This window comes from Prionailurus viverrinus, chromosome E2 (genome assembly GCF_022837055.1).
Source record: "Prionailurus viverrinus isolate Anna chromosome E2, UM_Priviv_1.0, whole genome shotgun sequence".
In the NCBI taxonomy this organism is placed as follows: domain Eukaryota; kingdom Metazoa; phylum Chordata; class Mammalia; order Carnivora; family Felidae; genus Prionailurus; species Prionailurus viverrinus.
In genome coordinates, this window is record NC_062575.1 from 14,539,519 (window position 1) to 14,567,091 (window position 27,573).

At 41.2% G+C, this 27,573-nt stretch overlaps 1 protein-coding gene across 5 annotated transcripts in view; it reads right to left on the reverse strand.

Annotated features, from left to right (window-relative positions):
• HYDIN (HYDIN axonemal central pair apparatus protein) overlaps positions 1 to 27,573 on the reverse strand; it is a 429,838-nt gene that overhangs the window by 198,664 nt on the left and 203,601 nt on the right. For all 5 annotated transcript variants that reach the window (XM_047836101.1, XM_047836099.1, XM_047836098.1 and 2 more), the window contains 5 exons: positions 23,966 to 24,201; positions 21,258 to 21,358; positions 12,530 to 12,665; positions 9,552 to 9,716; positions 7,290 to 7,442 (listed from right to left, as the gene is read on the reverse strand). In XM_047836101.1, coding sequence (XP_047692057.1) covers positions 7,290 to 7,442; positions 9,552 to 9,716; positions 12,530 to 12,665; positions 21,258 to 21,358; positions 23,966 to 24,201 — 791 coding nt within the window. The remainder of the gene's footprint in view (positions 1 to 7,289; positions 7,443 to 9,551; positions 9,717 to 12,529; positions 12,666 to 21,257; positions 21,359 to 23,965; positions 24,202 to 27,573) is intronic.

Sequence of the window (27,573 nt, forward strand, 5' to 3'; positions counted from 1 at the left end):
TTTTATTTTTTTTTTTTTCAACGTTTATTTATTTTGGGGACAGAGAGAGACAGAGCATGAACGGGGGAGGGGCAGAGAGAGAGGGAGACACAGAATCGGAAACAGGCTCCAGGCTCTGAGCCATCAGCCCAGAGCCCGACGCGGGGCTCGAACTCACGGACCACGAGATCGTGACCTGGCTGAAGTCGGACGCTTAACCGACTGCGCCACCCAGGCGCCCCTATCATCAGATTTTTAAAAATGTAGTCACATGCTTAAAAGAGATTTTGCTAACGTACAAAACAAATTACACACACACACACACACACACACACACACAAATATGAAAATAAAGGAATTGAAAGATATACCAGGCAAATGCTAACTATCAGGTAAAACATAATTTAAGTCAGAAAGTATATACAGGAATTAAGATGGGCAATATATTATAAAAAAAAGGAATAATATGCCAAGGAGAAATAAAAGTCATGAATTTATATGCACCTACTAACATAGCCTTGAAATACATGGAGAAAAAATTGATGTAAGTACAAGGAGAAATGGAAAAGTGGAAGACTTAGATAAAACCTATAGGAAACTGTTATATCATACAGATAATTAGTAAGGCTGTAAAAGATTTAAACAATACACTCAATAAGCTTGATCTAATACAAACACACAGATAGATGATTAGTCTGTCACACTCAATCACTAGAGAGGCTATATTCTTTTTTAAGATCATATGAAATATTTATCAAAACCAACCATAGCACTGTATCCCAAAGCACAAATTCAAAGACTATGTGTCACACAAACCATGTGTTTCAATTTCATTACAGTTTAAAGTTACCTATTAAATTTCCATACAAAATGGAAATGTAAAAAATTAAAAATATACAACCATATATAACTCACATATTAAAAAGAAAATCACAGTAAAGTTTACCAAATATTTATAAAAAAGTGTTGCAAATAAAGATGATTGCTATGGAGCTAAAGTGTTACATAAAGAGAATATTTATAAACTTTAAATACATGATTAAACTAATATTTAAAATATTGTTAAACATTCCAGTTTAAGGTACTTGAAGAAGAACAAAATAATTGTAAGGAATGTAGAAAAAAATGGTAAAACTAAGAGCAGAAATTAGTACATGGACATTTTTAAATCATAAAAACATTGGAATAATTTTATGCCAATACATTTGCAAATTTAGATAAAATGAAAAATTTCTAGAAAAATTAAAATCTAAATAACCATTACAGAAAATAAATCATTAGTTGAAATTTCCTTACTATTTCTTGCATGCTAGTTAAAATTTCTTTACTACTTCTTTATATAGATTATGTAAAGATCTTTTCAAAGATTCAAAAGAGGAAAAGCTAACTCATAGTGTAAGAACACAATATTCTTGACACCACAACCAGAAAAACACAATGTAAAAAAAAATTGTTAACAAAAAGATGCAAAAATCTAAATAATATGATAGCAATCGTATCAGTAGTGTACTCAAATAACATTATAACTGATTAGAGTCATCCCAAGAATGTAAAGGTGATTTACAACCAGAAAGTCTATTAACTTAATTCATAGTACTAACAGAAGAAGAAAATCATATCATTTGAATGGTCAGAGGAAACACATTAAGTTTTAGTACATGTTCATGATATGAGAAGAGGGATAGATGGGAACTTCCTGAATGTGACATAGGTATTTATCAAAAATCCGTGGAAGATATTAGCTTAAAGTGAAACATTTGAAGCTTATTCATTAAAGTCAGGGATAAGACAGAGATGCTCACTCTAACTTAATTACTTTTCAATATTACATTGAGGATCCTATCTAATGTGATAAGCAAAGAATAAGAAGCAAGGTGTAAGGATTGGAAAGGAAGTCTGCACATGAGGGTTTACCAACAATTAGAACTAATTAAAAGATGTGTAGCAAGATTGAAGACTGATATAGACGGATACAGATAATTCAACAGAGTTCCTACACATGGTTAACATCTAATTAGAAGGTACCATTCACAGGAAGAAACTCAGAAGAGATGACAAAGGATGAATAAGCCTTTACTAAAGGACATAAAAGGAACCCTAATAGATATCCAGACTAATTATAGCAGTATAGCTCTAGTGTTCATTTTATAGTCATGCAAATTTGGACAACTTATTCATCATCCCTGTGCCTCATACCCGTGCAGTCAAGTCCTTGAGATTATATAAAATAATACACATGAAAAACTTAGAACAGTACTTGGTACATAATAATGTTAGCTATTACTGTGATCATTAAGCTCCACCATTTAAGACACCAGGGATATTGAATCGGGGGTAGATAAATGGAATACAACAAAAAGCTATTTAAAAGCTGAGAAAAAGCTCATTCTCTCTTCTCTTCACACACACATTATGGGATATGGTATCTTTTTTTTTAAGTTTATTTATTGATTTTGAGAGAGAGCCAGAGGGAGAGGGAGAGAGAGATCCCAAGTAGGCTCTGCACTGAAAGCACGGAACCCAATGTGGGGCTCAATCTCATGAACCACGAGATCATGACTTGAGCTGAATACAAGAGTTGGATGCTCAACCAAGTGAGTCACCCAGGCGTCCCTGGGGTGTGATATCTTAATAATCATCTATCAAAAAGCCTTGGACAATTAGTCTGTCCATTAGAAATCTCTCTAGCACTAATTCCCTACTACATTAAGTTCCCCAAAGGAGGACGAAATTCTAGATCCATTATGACCTTCAGGTATTTCAGGATGGTGTAGTATATAAGGTATATCTATAGATTTTAACAAACCAGTTGTCACAAGTTAAAAATAAGATCCCCAGGGATACCTGGGTGGCTCAGTTGGTTGAGCAGCTGACTCTTGATTTCAGTTCAAGTCATGATCCCAGGGTCGAGGGATTAAACCCTGTGTTGGTCTCTGTGCTGAGTGTGGAGCCTGCTTGAGATGCTCTCTCTCTCTCTCTCTCTCTCTCTCTCTCTCTCTCTCTCCCTCTGCCCTTCTCCCCAGCTTGTGCATGCTCGCTCAGTCTATCTCTCTCAAAACAAACAAACAAACAAACAAACAAACAAACAAACTCTCCAGAATGGCTAACAATTCCACTATGTCCTAAAATGGACAGGGTCCAGCACCAACAGTCTCACTGGATATGAAATGCCTGCCAATCTCCTTCTGAGTTTTTCTATTTATTTTGCTAAAATAGGTCATAATTTTGTATTTAAACTCTTCTAAGAGCTATGGTAGTGAAGAACTTCTACACACATTTACATATGTGAACTGAATATTTTGCCACTTAGATGTTTTTTATGCCAATTTATTTAACCTGTCTGTGCCTCTGTTTCTACCTCCTTAAAATGGGCACTATAACATATTTCTCTCAGAGAGTTATGATAAGTGAAATACTGAACATAAAGTGGCAAATAGAACAAAATAAACATTAGTTAGGGGCGCCTGGGTGGCGCAGTCGGTTAAGCGTCCGACTTCAGCCAGGTCACGATCTCGCGGTCCGTGAGTTCGAGCCCCGCGTCGGGCTCTGGGCTGGTGGCTCAGAGCCTGGAGCCTGTTTCCGATTCTGTGTCTCCCTCTCTCTCTGCCCCTCCCCCATTCATGCTCTGTCTCTCTCTGTCCCAAAAATAAATAAACGTTGAAAAAAAAATTAAAAAAAAAACATTAGTTATAATTAATTCCATCATACCATCATCATCATATGTCCAAGCCTGCTGCTAGGTGCTAGGAATTCAAAACGGAGACCCTTGTCATTTGCAGGAGACAAACAAGGAGCACACAAACAAGGAAAAATAGAAAGGGCATCCCTACTTAAACAAGGGAATACCCCAATGGCTTAGGGTCTGAAGGAGATGTGAAAGCCCAAAGATTCCCGGGATGCTGTATCACCGTGAATGGCTCTGGCAAGTGACCAACAAAATAAATGTTTAAAAGGAACCATGCTTGACTCAGGCATCAGAATTCTTGTTTCCTGGATCCTAGAAACTCTAAAGGTCTAACTAAAATGGTCTCTCCCACAGATCACAGAGGCAGAAGGCCCTCGCGAAATGCTTATCACCAGCTGAATCCCAAGGTGTCACTAACATCTGTATGCAAGTTCTCAAGTTAACAGTTCCCCTAGGTTGAACGGGTTCCAAATGTTTCCAGATAAGTGCTGAGCAATGCGCTTTCTCTGTCTAGCAAGGGGCACCCATGCAAAGAAGGACTCTCTATCTTCTAGCCCAGGGCTGAGGTCCTATCATATTCTTGCCCTCTTTTGTGCTGTCACCCAAGGAGTGCTGTGTGTATGAGCCGAGCCCATACACTCTTGCCCAAACAGCCTTCCTCTGCTCTGCTCTCACATTCTGATGTTTTTTAATCCTCCAAACTGGAGGTGACTTACTCTGTTGTTTTGAGACCTTCAGCTTAAATCCAAATAAATCAGCCACGGGGAACCTTTAGGGGAGTCTGGTATTTCCGGCATTCCAGAGCAAAGGAGACTTACTGCTCCAGGTCACAGAACAGTCTGCTTTTACTGATCAACTTTTTTGTTTTGTTTTTTTATACTTTACTGAAACAGAAAAAATAAAATCTTCACTGTCTTCACTCCCTATTATACTAAGAAATTTCAGGCTTTTTAATCATTTTTTTGGTACAGCATTTCTTTCTCTTTTTTGTTAAATGTATGTATGTTTGTTTGTTTGTTTGTTTATTTATTTATTTATTTATTTATTTATTTATTTATTTTGAGAGAGAGAGAGAACAAGAGAGAGGGCAAGAGAGTAGGGAAGGGGCAGAGAGAGAGGGAGAAAGAATCTCAAGCAGGCTCCATTCTGTTAGCACAGAGCCCGAAGCAGGGCTTGATCTCACAAAGTGTGAGATCACGAACTGAGCCGAAGTCAAGAAGTCAAGAGCCAGATGCTTGACCGACTGAGGTGCCCCCAGCATTTATTTCTGAGAAATTCAAGATCAATCTAAGGGTCGTTTATCTTCCCAACAGAACGGTGAAGGTGGGCTTCCAGCTTCCCATCCCCTGACCCTACAGCTGATAACAAGCATGCTTCTTGCCCAGGGAGAAGCTAATCACAGGGGTTGCCGAGATGTGCAGGCCATGCACAGGTCTGAGTGTGACAAAGGCTCAAGGCTGAGGTTAAGTGGGTGCAGCATGTGGTGAGAGCTGACATTCACCATTCACTGACAGCCAAAAGAGGAGAGATGATGACCCCTCCTGTCAGGGCATCCAGCGGGAAAAGAGAACTTTCAGACCTGAATTCAGAGTAATAACAGAAGAAATGAAGAATGTGCCGTTGCCCTGCTTTTTTCTGAGTGAGAAATTAAATGCAACAAATAAGTGACCACCGCTAACCTGGGTACTGAGCTCTAGGCTTAGATGGAGAAAAAACAACTATTAATTGAAACTTTTCCTAATGCCTGGGAATTTCTGTGAGAATGAATTTGCAGTTTCAGTACTGTACATCAAGTTGAAATTTCTTCCCACTGTAGTTAACTTTCAAGTTAGTGTCATTCAATTCCTATAATATTAACACATATAGTGTTTATTGACTAGGATATCCCTCAAAACTCCAGCTGAAATATGAAAGGAGTTTAATCTTCACCCATGAGAATTACAGTTGAAGTACCTCTATGCTGCAAGGACAACCAACTCAATAAACACCAGTTTTCCAGAAAAGGATTGCAGGAAAAACACATTCTACAGCAGACCACTAATATCACACGTTTGGCTCCTTGGAACTGGAGCTTGCTGTTTTAAGATGATATTAAAGAATCAAAAGATGGAATCATGAAGCCTTCGTGGAAAAGAAAGAGTCTCATTTTAACAACCAGCCGGGTCATTCAATATGTAAAGTATATTAGTAAAAAACAACAGAACCTTGATGTGCTTTTTTGGTTCTTCAAATGTATCTAAGGGTAACATAAAAAGTGAAATCTGGAGTTATCTGAAAATGAGCAGGTCGGTGGTTGCTCCACTGGTACCTAAGCATTCTTGTCATCTCTGTCCTTTTTCAGCTTCTGTAATCTGCCAGCACCCTCCTGAGCCACCTCTCATTGTCCTTGACAACTCGGCTGCCTCTCTGTCTCTCCACTGTGAACCCTGCATGTGCACAACTACACGGAGAGCAGCACTTTCTGGGCAACACCCCATGTTTTCCAGCAAGCACATCAACTAACTCACTGGATAAAGACTAGCAAAGAGGTCTTTTCTGTAGGTTTTTAAAGTATCATTAAACATTATTCTCCACACAAGATCCATAAGGCACTGGGACAAGTGTGGAGTTGTGTCCGAACCTCAGGCTAAAAAGAGCAGTGACTGCACAGGAAATGGCTGCCTTTATGAGGAGTAATGACAAATGATAATAAAAAGGAATAATGATCATGATAAATGAATGCTAATTGGGACCAATGACTCTGAGGAGCTGCCACATGTCAGCAGAAAACTGTGATCCTGTTCCTTCTAATAGTGACTTTGAGAAAATTAATAATTGATTTTTCAGAACTATCTGACACATGCTGAAACCAAGTGTTAGTGTTCATTCAAATGTCAATAATTTGGGGATAGGAGAAGGGCTGTGCTATTTAAAAATTTATATTTAAATCAAAAAATCTTCTAAAACCAAATATATTTTCAATTGCTGACTAGAAATCCCTACATTCTGCAAAAATTGGTATTATCTCTGTGAAAAAATGAGCTTATAGGAGGCTAGCAGATCTAAATATCATTATAAAATACAGAGACACAAGACAGACTCATTTCTAGGACTATTATATATCTATTTTTGTATTTATCTTTGTTTTGCTGTTTTCTTTAATTTCTACTTTCGGCGAATATTATCTTGCTGTATTTCAAACATCCTTACAAGCTATGTCAAAATACTGCTTTTTAAAAGGAAGAGAGAATAAGCATACTAACATATTTGTGGCCAAAATTGTTCAAATTCAAGATAAAAAGGCATTTTCAGTTACAGAGACATTTAAAAGGTGTTTTCTGGAGGTGAAAGGCTAGGCTTAGGTACAGTTCAGTGAGAAGATCTTTGAAGCATCTTCCCAAAACTAGAGTAGATATATTGATTACCAAACTATATACATATTGTGTTTCTTAGTCAACAAAAGGATTATAATAAAGAGCAATTTGGGATGAAAATGACATAATTTAATGCAATTGAACCGTATACATCTCTAGTCCTGCTGATCCATTTCTTTCAAAGTCATTTTGCAAAAATAGGACCACTGCCTATAAGATACAGACAAAGCTATAATTTCATCATATGATGGCCCAGCCGTCTACTTACTCACCATGCGTGCCTGAAATAACGCGGGGATGAAGGACTGGTTAGATAGGTTGAGAATCCTCGAGGAGTCCTTCAGGACGTAGATATTGCCAAAATCAACTTGAGTGGGATGTACATAGATAACTGGGCCTTCTCCGATGCTCTTTAAGTGGCATACCTGTGTTCCACACAAGAGAAGGAACATGAAGATAGCTGAAAACAGCTGGCTTCAAAGATCACTTGAAACAGAAGATTCTGGCCATCTCTTTTATAAAGAGCAGGGGCACAAAAGGGTGCTTATGAGATCTGTCATTCTTTATCCCTGTACTCTGTGGTCAGAGTGACCCAGAGATGGCCATGCTGGTCAGACCCGTGAATCCAGCCTGGAATTCCTCCCCAAGAAGGATGATTGGCTTCCCTGGTCAGCCCAAGTCGTACACTGTGGTGAAATGAGAAAAATGGTCCTCTACATGCCAGCCAGCACACCAGCCTCGAGAATACTCAGAGTGGGCTTAAGGACTGACACTTCAGAGTCAGAAGTGGCTGGATGGAGCCCCCATTCTATTGCTTACTAGTGGCACAACAGGACTGCCCATTGCACACAGCTGTGGTGGTTCGGGACTGAAATCCACCTTGCTCTGTTCCCCCAGCCCTGTGCCTTCATCCAGGCATCGTGTCTGCCTGAGGAAGGGGGACTTTCTTCTTTCATGAAGGGCCACCTGCTCAGCAAGCAACATTTCCATGGGCTGCATCTGTGCAGGGAAGGTGGCTGGACCGGTGGCACCTTTTGGGTTGGGCTGACTCTGTGATGTTGCTTTCTAAGTCAGGTGGCTTATCTATGGCATCTTACGTGGAAGAGATAAAAGCAGAATATTTTCTCCTCTCTAAGCATTCAGAATGTCTAGGGATTCATTGCCTGTTGGGGAACCTCCTTCAAGATTCAAGATTCACCCTTTGATTCAGCCCAGGCAGCAGACAGCTTTCCGTGTCTCCTTCTTCCCACACTTGGAGAGAGGTCACTTCTCAAAGCTTCAGTAGGTTAATTTGAGCTATGAGTCCAGTCAATATACAGGAAAGATCCAGTGAGCAGTGACTGAAACCACTCTCAGAGTCCACATGCATCAAGCGAGTGATAGTCAGCTTTGTACCAGGAACAACTGAGGAGGATGTTAAACACACAGATCTGCTCTCCCCTCAGAGATTCTGATTTAATAGGACTGGAAAGGGGCCAGGCATGTCTGTGTGTGTGAGAAACTCCTGATAGGAGTTTAAGAACAACTGCTATTGACAAGAAAATTCCATAAACATACATATATATACACACACATATATATACACACACATATATATGTATATATGTATGTATATGTAATACCATATATATGTGTGTGTGTGCATGTGTGTATATATATATATATACACACACACAAGGTATTATTCAGCCATAAAAAAGAATGAAATCTTACCATATGTGACAACATGGATGGATCTATTGCTGTAGACAAGAAAATTCCATATATATATATATATATATATATATATATATATATATATATATAAAATACCATAAATGGAATACCATACATAGCCATAAAAAGGAATGCAATCTTGCCATTTGTGACAACATGGATGGATCTAGAGAGTATAATACTAAGCAAAATAAGTCAGTCAGTCAAAGACAAATACTATACAATTTCATTCATATGTGGATTTAAGAAATAAAAAAAAACAAAGGGAAAAGAAAGAGACTCTTAAACCAAAAAACAGACTCTTAACTATGGAGAAAAAACAGATGGTTACCAGAGGAGAGGTGGGGGGTGAGGGGAGAAATGGTGAAATAGGTGAAGGGATTAAGAGTGCACTTATGATGAGCATGGAGTAATATATAGATTTGTTGAATCACTGCATTGTACACCTGAAACTCATATGACACTATATGTTAACTATATTGGAATTAAAATTTTTTAATGAAAAAAATGTTAAATAAAATAAAACTTTTTTAAATAAAAAATTATTTAACACATAAAAAGTAAACTGTAGAAAAATTAAAAATTAAAAAATAAATAAAATAGAATGAATAAGGAATTAAAAAGAACAAATGCTATAAAACAGCACTACTTCTCAATGGATCTGAAGATAAGTTCCCGAAGTAACACAACACTAGTACTTTGCCACTGCAGAGTGAAAATGTACAATTCTAGAATTGTGAGAAAGCAGAGGATATGCAGACATGGAATATGCAAGATATACAGCAATTTTAAACGTAAGTCTGAAAACTGGCTCTCACCATAGGGGGGTCCGGGCTCCCAAAGGTTGAGATGTAAACTATGGACCTATATTCCCCAGTGACCTGGGTCTCCAGGGCCAGAGGTATGTGAATGGTGCTGTGGGGGGGGATGACTCCACATGGGGTGGGACTGGAGAGTAACACGGCCGGCATGTCTTCATGTACCTGGTGGGAGAAACAAGCTGGAAGGATAAGCAAGCCCCTGGCAAGGCACAAAATAAATAGCATATTAGATTATTTTGAAACAGGTGTTGCCCCAAGTCCATGCAGGTTCTTTAGGAGGATCTCATCATTCAGGCAAGTAAATGGGGATCAGCACCTCAATTGTGCTAAAGGGAAGCAGGGTGTGCAGAAGGCCCCAATCCAAAGTGCACAACCCAGCAAGATGCAGAAATTATCCACAGTGTGAATTAGTTCATGGGAACAGCTTCCCATGGCCAAATTCCTTCACCTGGCCCTCCACGTCCTCCACCACCTGGTCCCTTTACGCTCTGTCAACAGGGACCATCGGATTTTCCTGAACACATGATACTGCTTCCTACTTCCAACACTCTGGAATGCCCTCTCCCTTCAATGGACCTGCACATTTATCCTGAATACCCACAGGTATCCTTCGTGCTCTAGAGTAAGGGTGTTTCCTCTGTCCCTAGGGGGCATCCTACCGTCCTTCTCCATAGCATGTACTATCTGTGTCCATCTGTTCCATGGGCTGTCAACTTCCTAGGGCATGACCTGGGCCTCTGCTGGCGCGATTGCTGGCCCAACACATATGCTCACTACATGTTTTTTAAATGGCAAAATAGATAGGTGAATGAATGAATGTTATCCAGTGTTTACCAATGTATGTCCTTTAGAACCTTGCTCTGCAGCATATTACTAGCTTTTTTTTTTTAATGTTTTTATTTTATTATTTTATTTTTGAGACAGAGAGAGACAGAGCATGAGCAGGGGAGGGGCAGAGAGAGAGGGAGGCACAGAATCTGAAGCAGGCTCCAGGCTCTGAGTTGTCAGCACAGAGCCTGATGTGGGGCTCAAACTCACGGACTGTGAGATCGTGACGTGAACTGAAGTCGGATGCTTAACCCACTGAGCCACCCATGTGCCCCTATATTACTCGCTTTTATGGAACAACAGCAACAAATAAAACTTTAGCTAGATGGGGGTGCTTGGGTGACTCAGTCGGTTGAGCATCTGACTCTTGATTTCAGGTCCGGTCACAATCTCATGGTCTGTGAGATGGAGCCCCATGTCAGTCTCTATGCTAGCAGCCAGAAGCCTGCTTGGGATTCTTCTTCTCTGTCCCTCCCCGCTCACGTGTGTGGCTCTCTCTCTCAAAAATAAATAAATAAACATTAAAAAAAAATCTCATGACCAAATAAGTTTGGGTAATTCTGGGAAACCTTAGCTGTTGGAGAAAGACAGAACATACAGATTTCACCTGTCCAGGGACCCCCATGGTCTTCGTACACCTGGGCTGGCCTAACATGGCCTAATCTAATGCATCTTGCCTATGTAGCAATGCTCTGCCCAGCCTTACTGGAACCTGAAGCAAAAGGGAAAATCAGCTGATTCTGCCTTTATCTATTACCTTGATTTTTTTATGAACTATTTTGCATTAATTTTGATTTTTAAAATGTGACATGAAAATATGATTTATCTTGATTCCTGAGTTTTTTGGCTCCCCCCACCAACCAAATTCTGTGCTCATGGCAAGTGCCTCACCCGTTTCCAAGCCCGCCTGTGCAGAAAAAGCTTCCTCATTACCCCAGATGTAAGTAAACTGCGCTCTAAGTTCTTGAGATGATCATACAATACTCAAGGCTAGCCTGTTACATTGTTGATCGGCTAAAAGTTAGAAATGTTGTCTCCCATCAACCCAACCCTTGGTTTCTGGTTTTGTCTCAGAGAAGCCCATACAATAGTTCTAATTTCCTCTTCTATATAATAGCCCTTTGAAGGGAAGGGTGGCTATTTCATCCTAGTTAAGGCTTTCCTGTTTCCAATTAAACACTGTGCTCCTCATATAACTTGGATTTCCAGATGATGTTGATTGCCATTCTGGTTACTTCACATGTGATTTTTTTTCTCATGTTTCCACTAAAAAAATACAGTGTCAATATCTGAAGACAAAACCTGGCACTGCCTTGAGCAGTAGCTATCTCCTTCTTTTAGCTGATCACAGTGTTTCTCTTATACACCCTAACCTGCCTTGGTTCTGAGGCTTCCATACTGGTCTTTGAACACATTTTGAAACTGTAGTTAAATAAAACCCCCATCTGACTTGTTTTTGGGATTTTTTTTTTTGGCATGAATTTTTATTAGAGTACTGTCCTTATAGAACAATAGAGTTTTAAACCCAAATGCATTCTTGGTAAATTGCATCCTATTAGTGACCTTCCATTACTTTAGTCTATGCAGATCTTTTTGACTCTTTAACCCATATGTGCTTAATTGCTCAGTGCCCCACCTAGCTGGGTGTAGTGGCATGTGGACAGATCCATTCATAAAACATTAGAAGGCAACTTCATTTTTTCTTTTTGTAGTGTCTCTAGCCTTCTAGTTCAACAAGTCCATTTATAAATACTGCATTACTGTACTTTAGCGATGCTGTTAAAGTCACAGCCATAGCCATAAATGAAAACTCTTAGCTCTGCCTCATTTCCCACGACTGATTAATTCATAGGCAATTATTTGTAGGTGAAACTTCTGCATGTTGGCTTAATTGACCCTTGCCTTTCTTTATCAAAGGCAATTTCCCTGGGAAATTAAGAACTGTTTACACCTGCAGCTGCTCGATCATGCAGGTGGCAATCCAGCTGTGGCTTTATGACCCCATGCCCATTTTATCCCAGGGTTCAAAATCAGAATTACAGAAGGTCATGTGTTCAGGAATATGGCTCTTTAGAAGGATTTCTCTTTCTCATTGAGGGAATCCAACTGAAGAAAAATCAACACTGAAAAAGGATAAAGTAAATCACCTGAGGTAGAACCTCATAGCATCCTGGGAGGTCATCGTGATTGACAAGCTGGACCGTTTTCTCATAGGGGTACTTCAGGAAGCAGCGCCCAAAGTCCACCTCTGTGTTCACCATGTGGAGGGTAGGTACAATACACCTGCTCAAAGGAAAGACCCATTAAAGAATTCAAAAGGATAGAGAGCTTGTTTACAGATGGAGAATGCAGAGTCCCAAGTTAAACACATTTGTCACTGTCACATGGTTTTTTTTCCTAATAACTACATTAATCATTTTTAAATCTTCTCTCCTGTCATTCCTATCCCTTAGCCCCCAGTCACCACTGTTTAATCAAAAAAGGGCTAGAAGCAAGACTCCTTAAACAGCGGTCTTCCATGAGTAATGACTAACATTTTCATTGTTTTTCATATTTGGCTTTCTTTTACCAAGGGGCTCCCACAGTGTAAGTTCCTTAGGGTAGTGGAACTGTTTCCAAGGCAAATAGGGCCAATGCTACCAGCATGGGGTCCTAACTAGCTGTGACACTCTGGACCAGTCAGAGTCCCCCGAGGACGAGCTACAGTTTGCACCATCTAAATTATGGTAATAATTCTAATTCCTAGGCAGAACAGCTGTCTTGGATCAGGCTTGGGCAGCTGCTCAACCCAGAAATGGCACCGTGACAGTGGTGCTCAATGCAAAGGTGGGTGTGGTAGGGGAGGGGAGGCAGAGTGGGGTGCAGGGGAGGAGGAGTTGAAGCCCTGTGTGTGCAGTTGGCCTATCATGAGGTTATCTGTGTTTCATTTTGTGTCTACATCTCAAAGTCTTCCCTGCCTTGCTGCACTGTCACAATATAGTGTCGTGGTGAGGAGCACTGGCGTCTGAATCAGAGCCAGGCTCAAAGAGCGACCTTAACAAATACAACCTTGAGCAAGTTGCTTTCCCTACCGGAGTTGCATTTTGCTCCTAGGTAAAATGAAGGCAATTCTAGGGATTGACATTAGCATAATTAACTCCGAGTGTTGTGGGAAATACAGGAGCTAACGTGAGAGAAGAGCACAGCACAGTGTCTACTGCACTGAGCGAGAGCTCAGTCAGAGATGATTAACCTGTGGTAGAGGGCACCTCGAGCTGTCACGGCTGGCTCTCTGCAAGTTCTGAAAGCAATTCTTTTGTTGAGGGTCTTCAAGCAGTTCCTACCGATTACACCAAAAATAATGACATGAAAGTGAGTCTTGTTAACCCAAAATTTGAGGTTTAGCACGGGATGAGTGTTCATTTTTAGCTAGAATGGAAGCTGTCAGTTGACCCGATGACTTGCATAAAGCTAACCCTTCACTACCTGAAACACTGTGGCTGATAGGACTTAGAGTATTTCACTTGGGTCACACACAGAGTACACATGGTAGGAAACTCATAACCTCTTAGGACTCTGTTCTTGTTGTTGTTGTTGTTGTTGTTGTTGTTTTCTTTAACTCAGGGTTTCCCATTGACAGCTGCAGGGAAAGGGGGCTGAAAAGGGGAAAGTATCAGAATCAACCCACCCAGAAAAGAAATGCAAGCCTAGACAAAAAAGCTAAACCTGGGTATAGAAAGGACCAGATGAAAGAGCTTTTGCTGTTTTTAAACACGCAAAACAATTAGTTAGGTCTTTGGAAGGACTAAATAGACCATGGCAAGGCCTTGACCTTCAAGTTCTTTCTGATACATCTGAAATTCAGGAGACCTAAACTCATCCCTAAACTCTAGGGATGGATATGTTATCAGGCTTTTATTTTTTTTTATATGAAATTTTTTGACAAATTGGTTTCCATACAACACCCAGTGCTCATCCCAAAAGGTGCCCTCCTCAATACCCATCACCCACCCTCTCCTCCCTCCCACCCCCCATCAACCCTCAGTTTGTTCTCAGTTTTTAACAGTCTCTTATGCTTTGGCTCTCTTCCACTCTAACCTCTTTTTTTTTTTCCTTCCCCTCCCCCATGGGTTCTTGTTAAGTTTCTCAGGATCCACATAAGAGTGAAACCATATGGTATCTGTCTTTCTCTGTATGGCTTATTTCACTTAGCATCACACTCTCCAGTTCCATCCACGTTGCTACAAAGGGCCATATTTCATTTTTTCTCATTGCCACGTAGAATTCCATTGTGTGTATAAACCACAATTTCTTTATCCATTCATCAGTTGATGGACATTTAGGCTCTTTCCATAATTTGGCTATTGTTGAGAGTGCTGCTATGAACATTGGGGTCCAAGTGCCCCTATGCATCAGTACTCCTGTATCCCTTGGATAAATTCCTAGCAGTGCTATTGCTGGGTCATAGGGTAGGTCTATTTTTAATTTTCTGAGGAACCTCCACACTGCTTTCTAGAGCGGCTGCACCAATTTGCATTCCCACCAACAGTGCAAGAGGGTTCCCGTGTCTCCACATCCTCTCCAGCATCTATAGTCTCCTGATTTGTTCATTTTGGCCACTCTGACTGGCGTGAGGTGATACCTGAGTGTGGTTTTGATTTGTATTTCCCTGATAAGGAGCGACGCTGAACATCTTTTCATGTGCCTGTTGGCCATCTGGATGTCTTCTTTAGAGAAGTGTCTATTCATGTTTTCTGCCCATTTCTTCACTGGGTTATTTGTTTTTCGGGTGTGGAGTTTGGTGAGCTCTTTATAGATTTTGGATACTAGCCCTTTGTCCGATATGTCATTTGCGAATATCTTTTCCCATTCCGTTGGTTGCCTTTTAGTTTTGTTGGTTGTTTCCTTTGCTGTGCAGAAGCTTTTTATCTTCATAAGGTCCCAGTAATTCACTTTTGCTTTTAATTCCCTTGCCTTTGGGGATGTGTCGAGTAAGAGATTGCTATGGCTGAGGTCAGAGAGGTCTTTTCCTGCGTTCTCCTCTAAGGTTTTGATGGTTTGCTGTCTCACATTTAGGTCCTTTATCCATTTTGAGTTTATTTTTGTGAATGGTGTGAGAAAGTGGTCCAGTTTCAACCTTTTGCATGTTGCTGTCCAGTTCTCCCAGCACCATTTGTTAAAGAGGCTGTCTTTTTTCCATTGGATGTTCTTTCCTGCTTTGTCAAAGATGAGTTGGCCATACGTTTGTGGGACTAGTTCTGGGGTTTCTATTCTATTCCATTGGTCTATGTGTCTGTTTTGGTGCCAATACCATGCTGTCTTGATGATGACAGCTTTGTAGTAGAGGCTAAAGTCTGGGATTGTGATGCCTCCCGCTCTGGTCTTCTTCAAGATTACTTTGGCTATTCGGGGCCTTTTGTGGTTCCATATGAATTTTAGGATTGCTTGTTCTAGTTTCGAGAAGAATGCTGGTGCAATTTTGATTGGGATTGCATTGAATGTGTAGATAGCTTTGGGTAGTATTGACATTTTGATAATATTTATTTTTCCAATCCATGAGCAGGGAATGTCTTTCCATTTCTTTAAATCTTCTTCAATTACCTTCATAAGCTTTCTATAGTTTTCAGCATACAGATCCTTTACATCTTTGGTTAGATTTATTCCTAGGTATTTTATGCTTCTTGGTGCAATTGTGAATGGGATCAGTTTTTGTATTTGTCTTTCTGTGGCTTCATTGTTAGTGTATAAGAATGCAACTGATTTCTGTACATTGATTTTGTATCCTGCAACTTTGCTGAATTCCTGTATCAGTTCTAGCAGACTTTTGCTGGAGTCTATCGGATTTTCCATGTATAATATCATGTCATCTGCAAAAAGTGAAAGCTTAACTTCATCTTTGCCAATTTTGATGCCTTTGATTTCCTTTTGTTGTCTGATTGCTGATGCTAGCACTTCCAGCACTATGTTAAACAACAGCAGTGAGAGTGGGCATCCCTGTCGTGTTCCTGATCTCAGGGAAAAAGCTCTCAGTTTTTCCCTGTTGAGGATGATGTTAGCTGTGGGCTTTTCATAAATGGCTTTTATGATGTTTAAGTATGTTCCTTCTATCCCGACTTTCTCAAGGGTTTTTATTAAGAAAGGGTGCTGGATTTTGTCAAAGGCCTTTTCTGCATCGATTGACAGGATCATATGGTTCTTCTCTTTTTTTTTTTGTTAATGTGATGTATCACGTTGATTGATTTGCGAATGTTGAACCAGCCCTGCATCCCAGGAATGAATCCCACTTGATCATGGTGAATAATTCTTTTTATATGCCGTTGAATTCGATTTGCTAGTATCTTATTGAGAATTTTTGTATCCATATTCATCAGGGATATTGGCCTGTAGTTCTCTTTTTTTACTGGGTCTCTGTCTGGTTTAGGAATCAAAGTAATACTGGCTTCATAGAATGAGTCTGGAAGTTTTCCTTCCCTTTCTATTTCTTGGAATAGCTTGAGAAGGATAGGTATTATCTCTGCTTTAAACGTCTGGTAGAACTCCCCTGGGAAGCCATCTGGTCCTGGACTCTTATTTGTTGGGAGAGTTTTGATAACCGATTCAATTTCTTCGCTGGTTATGGGTCTGTTCAAGCTTTCTATTTCCTCCTGATTGGGTTTTGGAAGCGTGTGGGTGTTCAGGAATTTGTCCATTTCTTCCAGGTTGTCCAATTTGTTGGCATATAATTTTTCATAGTATTCCCTGATAATTGTTTGTATCTCTGAGGGATTGGTTGTAATAATTCCATTTTCATTCATGATTTTATCTATTTGGGTCATCTCCCTTTTCTTTTTGAGAAGCCTGGCTAGAGGTTTGTCAATTTTGTTTATTTTTTCAAAAAACCAACTCTTGGTTTCGTTGATCTGCTCTACAGTTTTTTTAGATTCTATATTGTTTCTTTCTGCTCTGATCTTTATGATTTCTCTTCTTCTGCTGGGTTTAGGCTGCCTTTGCTGTTCTGCTTCTAGTTCCTTTAGGTGTGCTGTTAGATTTTGTATTTGGGATTTTTCTTGTTTCTTGAGATAGGCCTGGATTGCAATGTATTTTCCTCTCAGGACTGCCTTTGCTGCATCCCAAAGCGTTTGGATTGTTGTATTTTCATTTTCGTTTGCTTCCATATATTTTTTAATTTCTTCTCTAATTGCCTGGTTGACCCACTCATTCGTTAGTAAGGTGTCCTTTAACCTCCATGCTTTTGGAGGTTTTCCAGACTTTTTCCTGTGGTTGATTTCAAGCTTCATAGCATTGTGGTCTGAAAGCATGCATGGTATAATTTCAATTCTTGTAAACTTATCAAGGGCTGTTTTGTGACCCAGTATGTGATCTATCTTGGAGAATGTTCCATGTGCACTCGAGAAGAAAGTATATTCTGTTGCTTTGGGATGCAGAGTTCTAACTATATCTGTCAAGTCCATCTGATCCAATGTCTCATTCAGGGCCCTTGTTTCTTTATTGACCGTGTGTCTAGATGATCTATCCATTTCTGTAAGTGGGGTGTTAAAGTCCCCTGCAATGACCACATTCTTATCAATAAGGTTGCTTATGTTTATGAGTAATTGTTTTATATATTTGGGGGCTCCGGTATTCGGCGCATAGACATGTATAATTGTTAGCTCTTCCTGATGGATAGACCCTGTAACTATTATATAATGTCCTTCTTCATCTCTTGTTACAGCCTTTAATTTAAAGTCTAGTTTGTCTGATATAAGTATGGCTACTCCAGCTTTCTTTTGGCTTCCAGTCGCATGATAAATAGTTCTCCATCCCCTCACTCTCAATCTAAAGGTGTCCTCAGGTCTAAAATGAGTCTCTTGTAGACAGCAAATAGATGGGTCTTGTTTTTTTATCCATTCTGATACCCTATGTCTTTTGGTTGGCGCATTTAATCCATTTTCATTCAGTGTTATTAAAGAAAGATACGGGTTTAGAGTCATTGTGATGTCTGTATGTTTTATGCTTGTAGTGATGCCTCTGGTACTTTGTCTCACAGGGTCCCCCTTAGGATCTCTTGTAGGGCTGGTTTAGTGGTGACAAATTCCTTCAGATTTTGTTTGTTTGGGAAGACCTTTATCTCTCCTTCTCTTCTAAATGACAGACTTGCTGGATAAAGGATTCTCGGCTGCATATTTTTTCTGTCTAGCACCCTGAAAATCTCGTGCCAATTCTTTCTGGCCTGCCAAGTTTCAAAAGAGAGATCAGTCACGAGTCTTATAGGTCTCCCTTTATATGTGAGGGCACGTTTACCCCTTGCTGCTTTCAGAATTTTCTCTTTATCCTTGTATTTTGCCAGTTTCACTATGATATGTCATGCAGAAGATCGATTCAAGTTACGTCTGAAGGGAGTTCTCTGTGCCTCTTGGATTTCAATGCCTTTTTCCTTCCCCAGTTCAGGGAAGTTCTCACCTATTATTTCTTCAAGTACCCCTTCAGCACCTTTCCCTCTCTCTTCCTCCTCTGGGATACCAATTATGCGTATATTATTTCTTTTTAGTGTATCACTTAGTTCTCTAATTTTCCCCTCATACTCCTGGATTTTTTTATCTCTCTTTTTCTCAGCTTCCTCTTTTTCCATAACTTTATCTTCTAGTTCACCTATTCTCTCCTCTGCCTCTTCAATCCGAGCCGTGGTGGTTTCCATTTTGTTTTGCATTTCATTTAAAGTGTTTTTCAGCTCCTCGTGACTGTTCCTTAGTCCCTTGATCTCTGTAGCAAGAGATTCTCTGCTGTCCTCTATACTGTTTTCAAGCCCAGCGATTAATTTTATGACTATTATTCTAAATTCACTTTCTGTTATATTATTTAAATCCTTTTTGATCAGCTCATTAGCTGTTGTTATTTCCTGGAGATTCTTCTGAGGGAATTCTTCCGCTTGGTCATTTTGGATAGTCCCTGGCATGGTGAGGACCTGCAGGGCACTTCCCCTGTGCTGTGGTGTATAACTGGAGTTGGTGGGCGGGGCCGCAGTCAGACCTGATGTCTGCCCCCAGCCCACCGCTGAGGCCACAGTGAGACTGGTGTGTGCCTTCTCTTCCCCTCTCCTACGGGCGGGATTCACTGTGGGGTGGCGTGGCCCATCTGGGCTACTTGCACACTGCCAGGCTTGTGATGCTGGGGATCTGGCGTATTAGCTGGGGTGGGTAGGCAAGGTGCACGGGGGCAGGAGGGGCAGGCTTAGATCACTTCTCCTTAGGTGATCCGCTTCAGGAGGGGCCCTGTGGCAGCGGGAGGGAGTCAGATCCGCTGCCGGAGGTTTGGCTCCGCAGAAGCACAGAGTTGGGTGTTTGCGCGGAGCGAGCAAGTTCCCTGGCAGGAACTGGTTCCCTTTGGGATTTTGGCTGGGGGATGGGCGGGGGAGATGGTGCTGGTGAGCGCCTTTGTTCCCCGCCAAACTGAGCTCTGTCGTCAGGGAGGCTCAGCAGCTCTCCCTCCCTTTGTCCTCCAGCCTTCCCGCTTTCCGAGCAGAGCTGCTAACTTATGTTCTCCCAGACGCTAAGTCGCGCTTGCTGTCGGAACACAGTCCGCCCGGCCCCTCCGCTTTTGCCAGCCAGACTCGGGGGCTCTGCTTGGCCGGCGAGCCGCCCCTCTGCCCCGGCTCCCTCACGCCAGTCCGTGGAGCGCGCACCACCTTGCCGCCCTTCCTACCCTCTTCCGTGGGCCTCTCGTCTGCGCTTGGCTCAGGCGACTCTGTTCTGCTAATCCTCTGGTGGTTTTCTGGGTTATTTAGGCAGGTGTAGGTGGAATCTAAGTGATCAGCAGGACGCGTGGTGAGCCCAGCATCCTCTTACGCAGCCATCTTGACTAGAATCCTCTATCAGGCTTTTATTAAGTAAGTTTCTCAATTTCATTTAGATGGCATTTTCATACAAACCGTCTAAAGCCCCAGACCTGGACACCTGTTTGCTTTGGCAAGAGTGTGGCCCACGATTTTATTTATTTAATCAGGATCACTGTCATCATTAGCATCACACTCAACTCTTAGGAAGACCCCAACTTGGTCAAGGAGACACAATCAACAAATGGCAGAGCCACAATCTTAACCTGACTTGAGAGTCCACTGCTGCCTCTATTAAAATGGAGAGAAGGTCGGTACGGTGCTGAGGAGTTTATGTTGTTAGAGAGCCTCATTCAGGAGGCCTGCTTGCAGCCTGCATTGAAGTCATAGTAAGTGTCCTGGTGCAGAACTGTCTTGCTAAATGGACCTTCCACTGCAGGCCTGTGAGCACCACTCTTTCTGGGCATAACCCTGGAGTACTATATTTAAAGATAAAAATTACAAAAACAGCAACTTATGGGGTGCCTGGATGGCTCAGTCCTTCAAGTATCCAACTTCGGCTCAGGTCATGATCTCAGGTCAAGCCCTACGTCGGGCTCTGTGCTGATAGCTCAGAGCCTGGAGCCTGCTTCAGATTCTGTCTCCCTCTCTCTCTCTGCTCCTCCCCTGCTCACGCTATGCCTCTCTCTCTCAAAAATAAAATAAACATTAAAAAAAATGTAAAGAAAAACAGCAACTGTTCACCTCTTCCTGGTAGAACCCTTTCAGTTACATACGTGGAAAGTCAGACCATTAGGGAGCACTATTATTCTTAACACTGCAAAATGCACGCAACACACACACACACACACACACACACACACACACACACACACATCCCTTTTCTTATCTGCACCAGAGGTGTGTGCCTGCTGTTTTAAAGCTTTATCATTTGAATATCAGATTCCATATCAGATTTGCTTTCCCAGGAAAGCAGAACAAATGCAGCGAGAACTGGTTGCAGGCATGCTGCCTCCGTGAGAGGCAGCCATTGCTGGCTGGTGGCTCAGGGGAGACGCAGGAGGAGAGAAAGCAGGTGAGTGTGATACCTGGCTGTGATTAGGAGCGCCAGCACTTCTTCCCCGATGCCCTCCACGTCCACCACCAGGGCCAGCTCATATTTCTGCACGGTGTTGGAGCATAAGGTCACCTGGAAAGATAAAGGTGAAAAGCCGCTCTTCCACAAGGCCGGCCCTCCCTCTGTGCAGCGGAGAAAGGAGCCAGGGGAGGACAGCACTGATGAGGATGGCTTCTGAGTACTTTTCATGGGGTGTTTGGCGTTTTACATTTTCAGTTGAACAAGTTACATTTTGGGGTCAGGGCATGCTGAGTTTTTTCAAAGGCGAGGTTAGAAACCAAATGGCTTTTAGTACAATAGGTTTGCTCATTTCTGAGAAGACTGTATCAAAGAAGTCATATACCTGCATAAGGGGGAAAAAATGACCCTGAAAGATAAGCCATAACAAGCAAACTTTCATTACTCAATTTAAATTGTTCTCTATGCCTCCTGGCTATAGAAATTACAAAAATTCAACACACCAATAAAACACTACAGCTAAGTTTCTCTTACAGCAAAATAAATGAACATGAAACCATGTCAGTTCCAGAAAAGGGCCTAAGAAATCAACTAGTCTTTTTTTTTTAATCAAAATCTTGTCTCCCCACTGTCCACCATATTCATTATTAGAACAGAAAATGGGAAGCTCCAAAGAAAGGTCTATTCAAGGACAGTATGTGCCCAGTATATTCTATCCTCTGATTTTTATTTATTATTGTGAAATTTTACATTTAGCTGTTGAGGTCCTGTCACAGTTTTTAATTGCTTAAAAATGATTTGTAGTGGAAGAGATACTTGTAAGTCTAGAGAACAGCTTATAGCATAGGTTAAAGCTTTTCTGTACATAAATTATGTATGAAGGACTAATTAAAGAAATTTTTTTTGGTTGCAAAGGGAATCACTGGATGCAAATTTGAGTCCACACAGACATGGTTGATGTAGTTCAGGAGTGAAAATTGAAGCTTGGGGAAAGCTATTCCAAATCTGAAGGGAAAATAAAGTGAAGGTGGAGCCACTGATTTGGAAAGAAAATTTGTCAGATGTGGAGAGAAGCAGTTGGCCCAGCATGCAGAGGTTCCTGGAGTGACTCTAACCCCTGTTCCTGTCTCTGAGCTCTGGTTAGAAGGCAGAGCAAGTGGCTCTCACAGAAGGCTGCTAGGCAGGTGCTATGTCTTCGCAAACCTTCCTGTGCGATGTGTGAGAGGGAAAAAAGGAAAGGTGGGTGATGTGTAGGCTGAGCATGAAGTAAAAAATAAATTCTTTGCAACAGCACTTCTTCCTGGGAAAGCCACAGTGAGCAACTGCCATGATCTGAAAGGTTGTGTCCCACCCCCCAAATTCATATGTTGAAATCCTAACCCCCAGTGTGGTGGGAATTAGGAGGTGGGGCCACTGGGGGTGATTAGGTCATGAGGGTGGAGCTCTCATGAACAGGATGAGGACCCTAATGAGAAAGACCCCACAGCTCCTCTCCGCATGTGAGGACATAAGTCAGCAGGCCGCCCCTCACCAGAACTCTACCATGTGTCACCCTGATTTTAGACTTACAGCCTCCAAACCGTGAGAAATAAATTTCTGTTGTTTATAAACCACCCAGTCTCAAGTATTTGGGTTTTTTTTAAAAACATTTTTTGTTAAGTAGGCTCCACGCCCAGCATGGAGCCCAATGCGGGGCTTGAACTCACAACCCTGAGATCAAGACCTGAACTGAGATCAAGTCAGACACTTAACCCACAGAGCCACCCAGGTGCCCCTCAAGTATTTGTAATAGCAGCCCAAATGGACTAAGACTGGGAACCTGAGAAGTGACAATGATATGTGATATAAGCCTCACTGGGCCCACGGAGATGCCCTTGGGAGAGCCAAAGACTCCCAGAAAAGATTTAGGATGAGCGGCTTCACAGTGAGATATTATGAAACATTTAAAGCAAATGTGGGGCCTAAAACCATACCTGAATTAAACATTCAAAGGTCATGACTAAAGAGAAAATTGCCAACCTTCGCCATGGAAGTCTTCTCTTTTTTCTTTCCCAGAAAAGATAAAATCATTTCAATTTAGCAGCCTTCAGTAATGCTAGACCTAACTGTTTGGAAGAGCAAAAGTAGGTGAAGGAAGACAGTAAAATCCTTCTCAGTGAGCTGTGAAATAATTCTGCTGGTGGCTCTGCTAGGCCATGCCCAGAGCATCACACTGTGGGCCTAAATATAAAGCACTGTTAGGGATATCACATCTACGTTCACCATGAAGCCCAGATTTGTATTAAAAATCTGAATAAATTGGGTATCATCTGTGGCACAAATATGGACATTGATTGGTATGAACAATTAGATTCTGAAGGAAAGGAGCACCTAATTATCAGTGAGTTCTTAAATCTTTTTACATCTATATTGATGAGTGTACTATCTATGCAGAGCAGGGGTTTCACTGGATTTCTCTAGAATCTATGGTTTTGGTGAAGGCAATGCCTCTGGATTGATGGAAATTCACGGGAGCAGTGTCAGTTCTTGTGCCCAATATATTTGTATCTGGTTTCTTTTGCCTCCGTGGTTTATTTCCTTATAGGCCCACTTTTCCACGTGAATTAGAGGCACTCCCTCACGCTGACAACGGATGTATAAAGCAAATCCTAGCTGTGATCCTAGTAACTATCTGAGAGCGTGGCTGCCTGGGAGTATGTGCTGGGAGGCTGTGCACTTTACCCTGATAGCAGCAAATCCTTGGGGGCGAATGGTGCCACTGCTGGGAGTGATGGTGAATTCTTTTGGTTTCGTTACGGGTCTTTCGTCCTTGTTCCAAAACGGTATTTTGTTGTCTGAATACTGCTCACAACTTGAAATGCTTTTATGGCCATCGCCATCTCCAGGGACGCGCAGTTTGAAGGTCATGGGGACTAAGGAGGTATTATTGAGGGAACATATCAAGGTATGAGGGAAACCTGGAAAACAAAATGTAAGGTGAGATATCAAAGCCCCACTATAGCCTCCCTTGAAACTTCAACCTCTGCTAGTATTGCCAAACCACTTAAATGAACTGCCTGTGCAATTCATCACCACTTGCTTAACTCCACCTCTCCCTGATATTGTCCTCAATTGTACCGTCAATGAATGCATTTCATTCACTCATTCATTCATTCAGTCAGTCAGTCAGTGAATACTTATATACGCGTACTATGTAGCAACTATAGACATAAAACAAATCACTTGATGTTCATCCAGGTCCCTCTCAAGAAGCAGCATCTATTATTATCTGTTTGGTGAGTAGTTCTCCAGAAGTATGCTTTGCATTTAATTTTTACACAGAATACAGATTTTTTTTAAAAATTGAATCATGTTTGCTCTTTTTATCTGCCAACGTGTGAAAGGAGAAGCCTGTGTGGTTTTCCCTGCTGTGTGACCCAGAGCCCGCCAAGATATTATATAACTCCTCCTGGACCTGTCTGAGGCTCATGCTCCCAGGGTCGATGACACAAAATCAAATAATAGCATCTCCTGAGAGAGACTTTACAATCTGCTTTTGAGCCAGCCAGAGACTAACACACTGGCTTTTACCTCCCTTAGACAAAGCTACTTTTTCACGTTAAATCCAGCCTTCCTACGTTCAGTTCAGTGAGACTCCTGTTCCTTTTCTAAGAGATGTGGATCCTCCTTGCCTGGCAGGCAATAAACTGAGCTCTGATTTTGGATTCCCGAGGTGGCCACTCTATCTGCATATTTCTATGGGATGCAAACACTATTCTTTCTACCTGGAGCCCTAATGCAGTAAAACACAATTGGTCTCTGCTAGTTACTACATTACTGCAGGGGATATTTTGGACTGATCTATTTGTCTCCCCATTTCTGAGCCTTTGTCTACACAGTAGGACTGTTGGAGGAAACGCATTTATGTCTCCTTTGTCATATTACCTGCCACTCTACTTGGAAGAGATCTCTTATGGAAAAAGAATTGCCTGCTTAAATGTACCTGAAGGACTTTCTTGGAAATTCCAGAGGAGCTTCTAGAAAGTCCATTTAATAATCATGTATTGCTGCATTCAGCTTTCCAGAACTTTCCCAGCAAAGACTATTGAAACTGTAGGTCCCTCACCCTTGTTTATTTTTACTTGACCATTTATGGGATCAGCACTCTTCTAATGTACAGGGTACGCTGGAAGTGGTTTGTATAAAGATTCAGATGGGTCCTTCCAAACTATTGCTCAGACTATTTCCCTGAGGTTTTTTGAGAATAAAGCCAACTATAACCTCCTAACTAGAACAATTCCTTGTACAATGACCTGTAAACCCCATATCGCTTGCTAAAAAGCCTAAAGAAAGTGGTATTCTTTTGTTAAAGACTGAAGGGTCATTAATAATACAAGTGTTACTCCTAGCTTTCTGCTTGCACCAAATCCTAATACTATTGGTTTTAGGCTTCCCTCATGCTTTCAATGATCTCTTCTGCTAACCTTTCTCAGATCTTTCTATAATCATTATAATTAAGATTGTAAGGGACAGGGGAACGTGGATGGCTCAGTCAGTTAAGCGTCCACCTCTCGACTTTGGCTCAGGTCATGATCTCACGGTTCATGAGATCGAGCCCTGCATCAGGCTCTGAGCTGACAGTGAGGCTTCTGCTTGGGATTCTGTCTCCCTCTCTCTCTGCCCTTCCCCTGCATGTTCTCTATCTCTCTCTCAAAATAAATAAAAATAAACTTAAAAAAAAGGTTGTAAGGGATAATTACAATTAATTGTCCCTGGGCCCCCACTTTACAACCTCCTAAAATCAATTTAAATATTTCTTCTTGAGGGGCGCCTGGGTGGCGCAGTCGGTTAAGCGTCCGACTTCAGCCAGGTCACGATCTCTCGGTCTGTGAGTTCGAGCCCCGCGTCGGGCTCTGGGCTGATGGCTCAGAGCCTGGAGCCTGTTTCCGATTCTGTGTCTCCCTCTCTCTCTGCCCCTCCCCCGTTCATGCTCTGTCTCTCTCTGTCCCAAAAATAAATAAACGTTGAAAAAAAAAATTAAAAAATAAAAAAAATTAAAAAAAAATTTCTTCTTGAGTGAAATACTGCCTGTTCATACCTGGGCCATGGAAGACAGCTATCGTAATTTTTAAAAAATGTTTATGGCCCTTAAACCCTAATTCCTCTGGCCAAATTACCCAATGGTCAGGTCCACTGAATGCCTGGAGTCTTCCAAACTCCCTATTCTCATTCCACATATTCCTGTACCTCTCAAAAAACAGTGAGTTTGCAAATACTTACACTCTGCCCTTTTGGTCTATAATCTGGCATCTCAGTTGTTACCTGGTCCATTGTATTCTTTGATGAATCTGAGGACTTATCAAAGCTTCACTGCTCTTTCAGAGATCATCACCACCTATATTCTAGAATCTGACTTTTTCACCCTTCTAGCTTCCATCAACCTAATTATTCGATATGTCATCCAACATCCAATCCTACCATCAAAATATTTATAGCCATACTTTAAACATTTCAGATACCAAACAACAGTACTATTACCTGTCGTCTACTTTAGGGTATTTATAGTAATCTAACACCATCAATCCCAATAGGCCCTGATGCCTAATCTATATCTGCATCTCTAAGCAAATAAAGGCTATGTCTCCAACACTAACCTATAACAGACAACTCTTCAAGAACGTGCCTTTTTGCCAAGATGGGGACAGTATCACCAACTTTAACAATATGTCTGTCATTCTGAAATAACTAAAAAAATTCCTTCAATTCCTGGCTTATTCCTGTAACCATTAATTTCTCTTGCATTTCGAACTATCGAACTATCGAAAGACCTATTGGTCTTTAATTCCTGAGCCAATCACATGCTTACTTTTGTCTGCCTAGTCAAAGCCGTATTTGCACATGTGAGGTAATAATTAGGAAGTTGCCAATAAATAACTCTTCAATGTACCATGTTTCTTTGTGACAGGAGGCCTATCTTCCTGGAGAAATAAATAATGACACTTTGGGTAGGAGTCATGAAAGAACTCTAGTACCAGCTTTAGGACTTAAAAATATTATCATCAAATAATTCTAAAACTGTATCACAAAATGGTTCCTAACTTTGGCTATACATTGTAGAATCCAGAAGCACAACAAAGTAGCCTGAATTGACTGACCCAAGTGGTTTTGAAAATGAAATAGCCCTAGATTTCCTGTTGGCAAGCAAAAAGTTATGTTTTTCATTAATATTTCCTGCCACACCACAGGGAAGATTAAGGAATCCATATCCAAACTAAAAGAAATTAACCTGAATTTTGAAGGTGGACTTAAGTGGTATAAGTTTTTATGTCTCAGACCTGGGGACTGTTGGG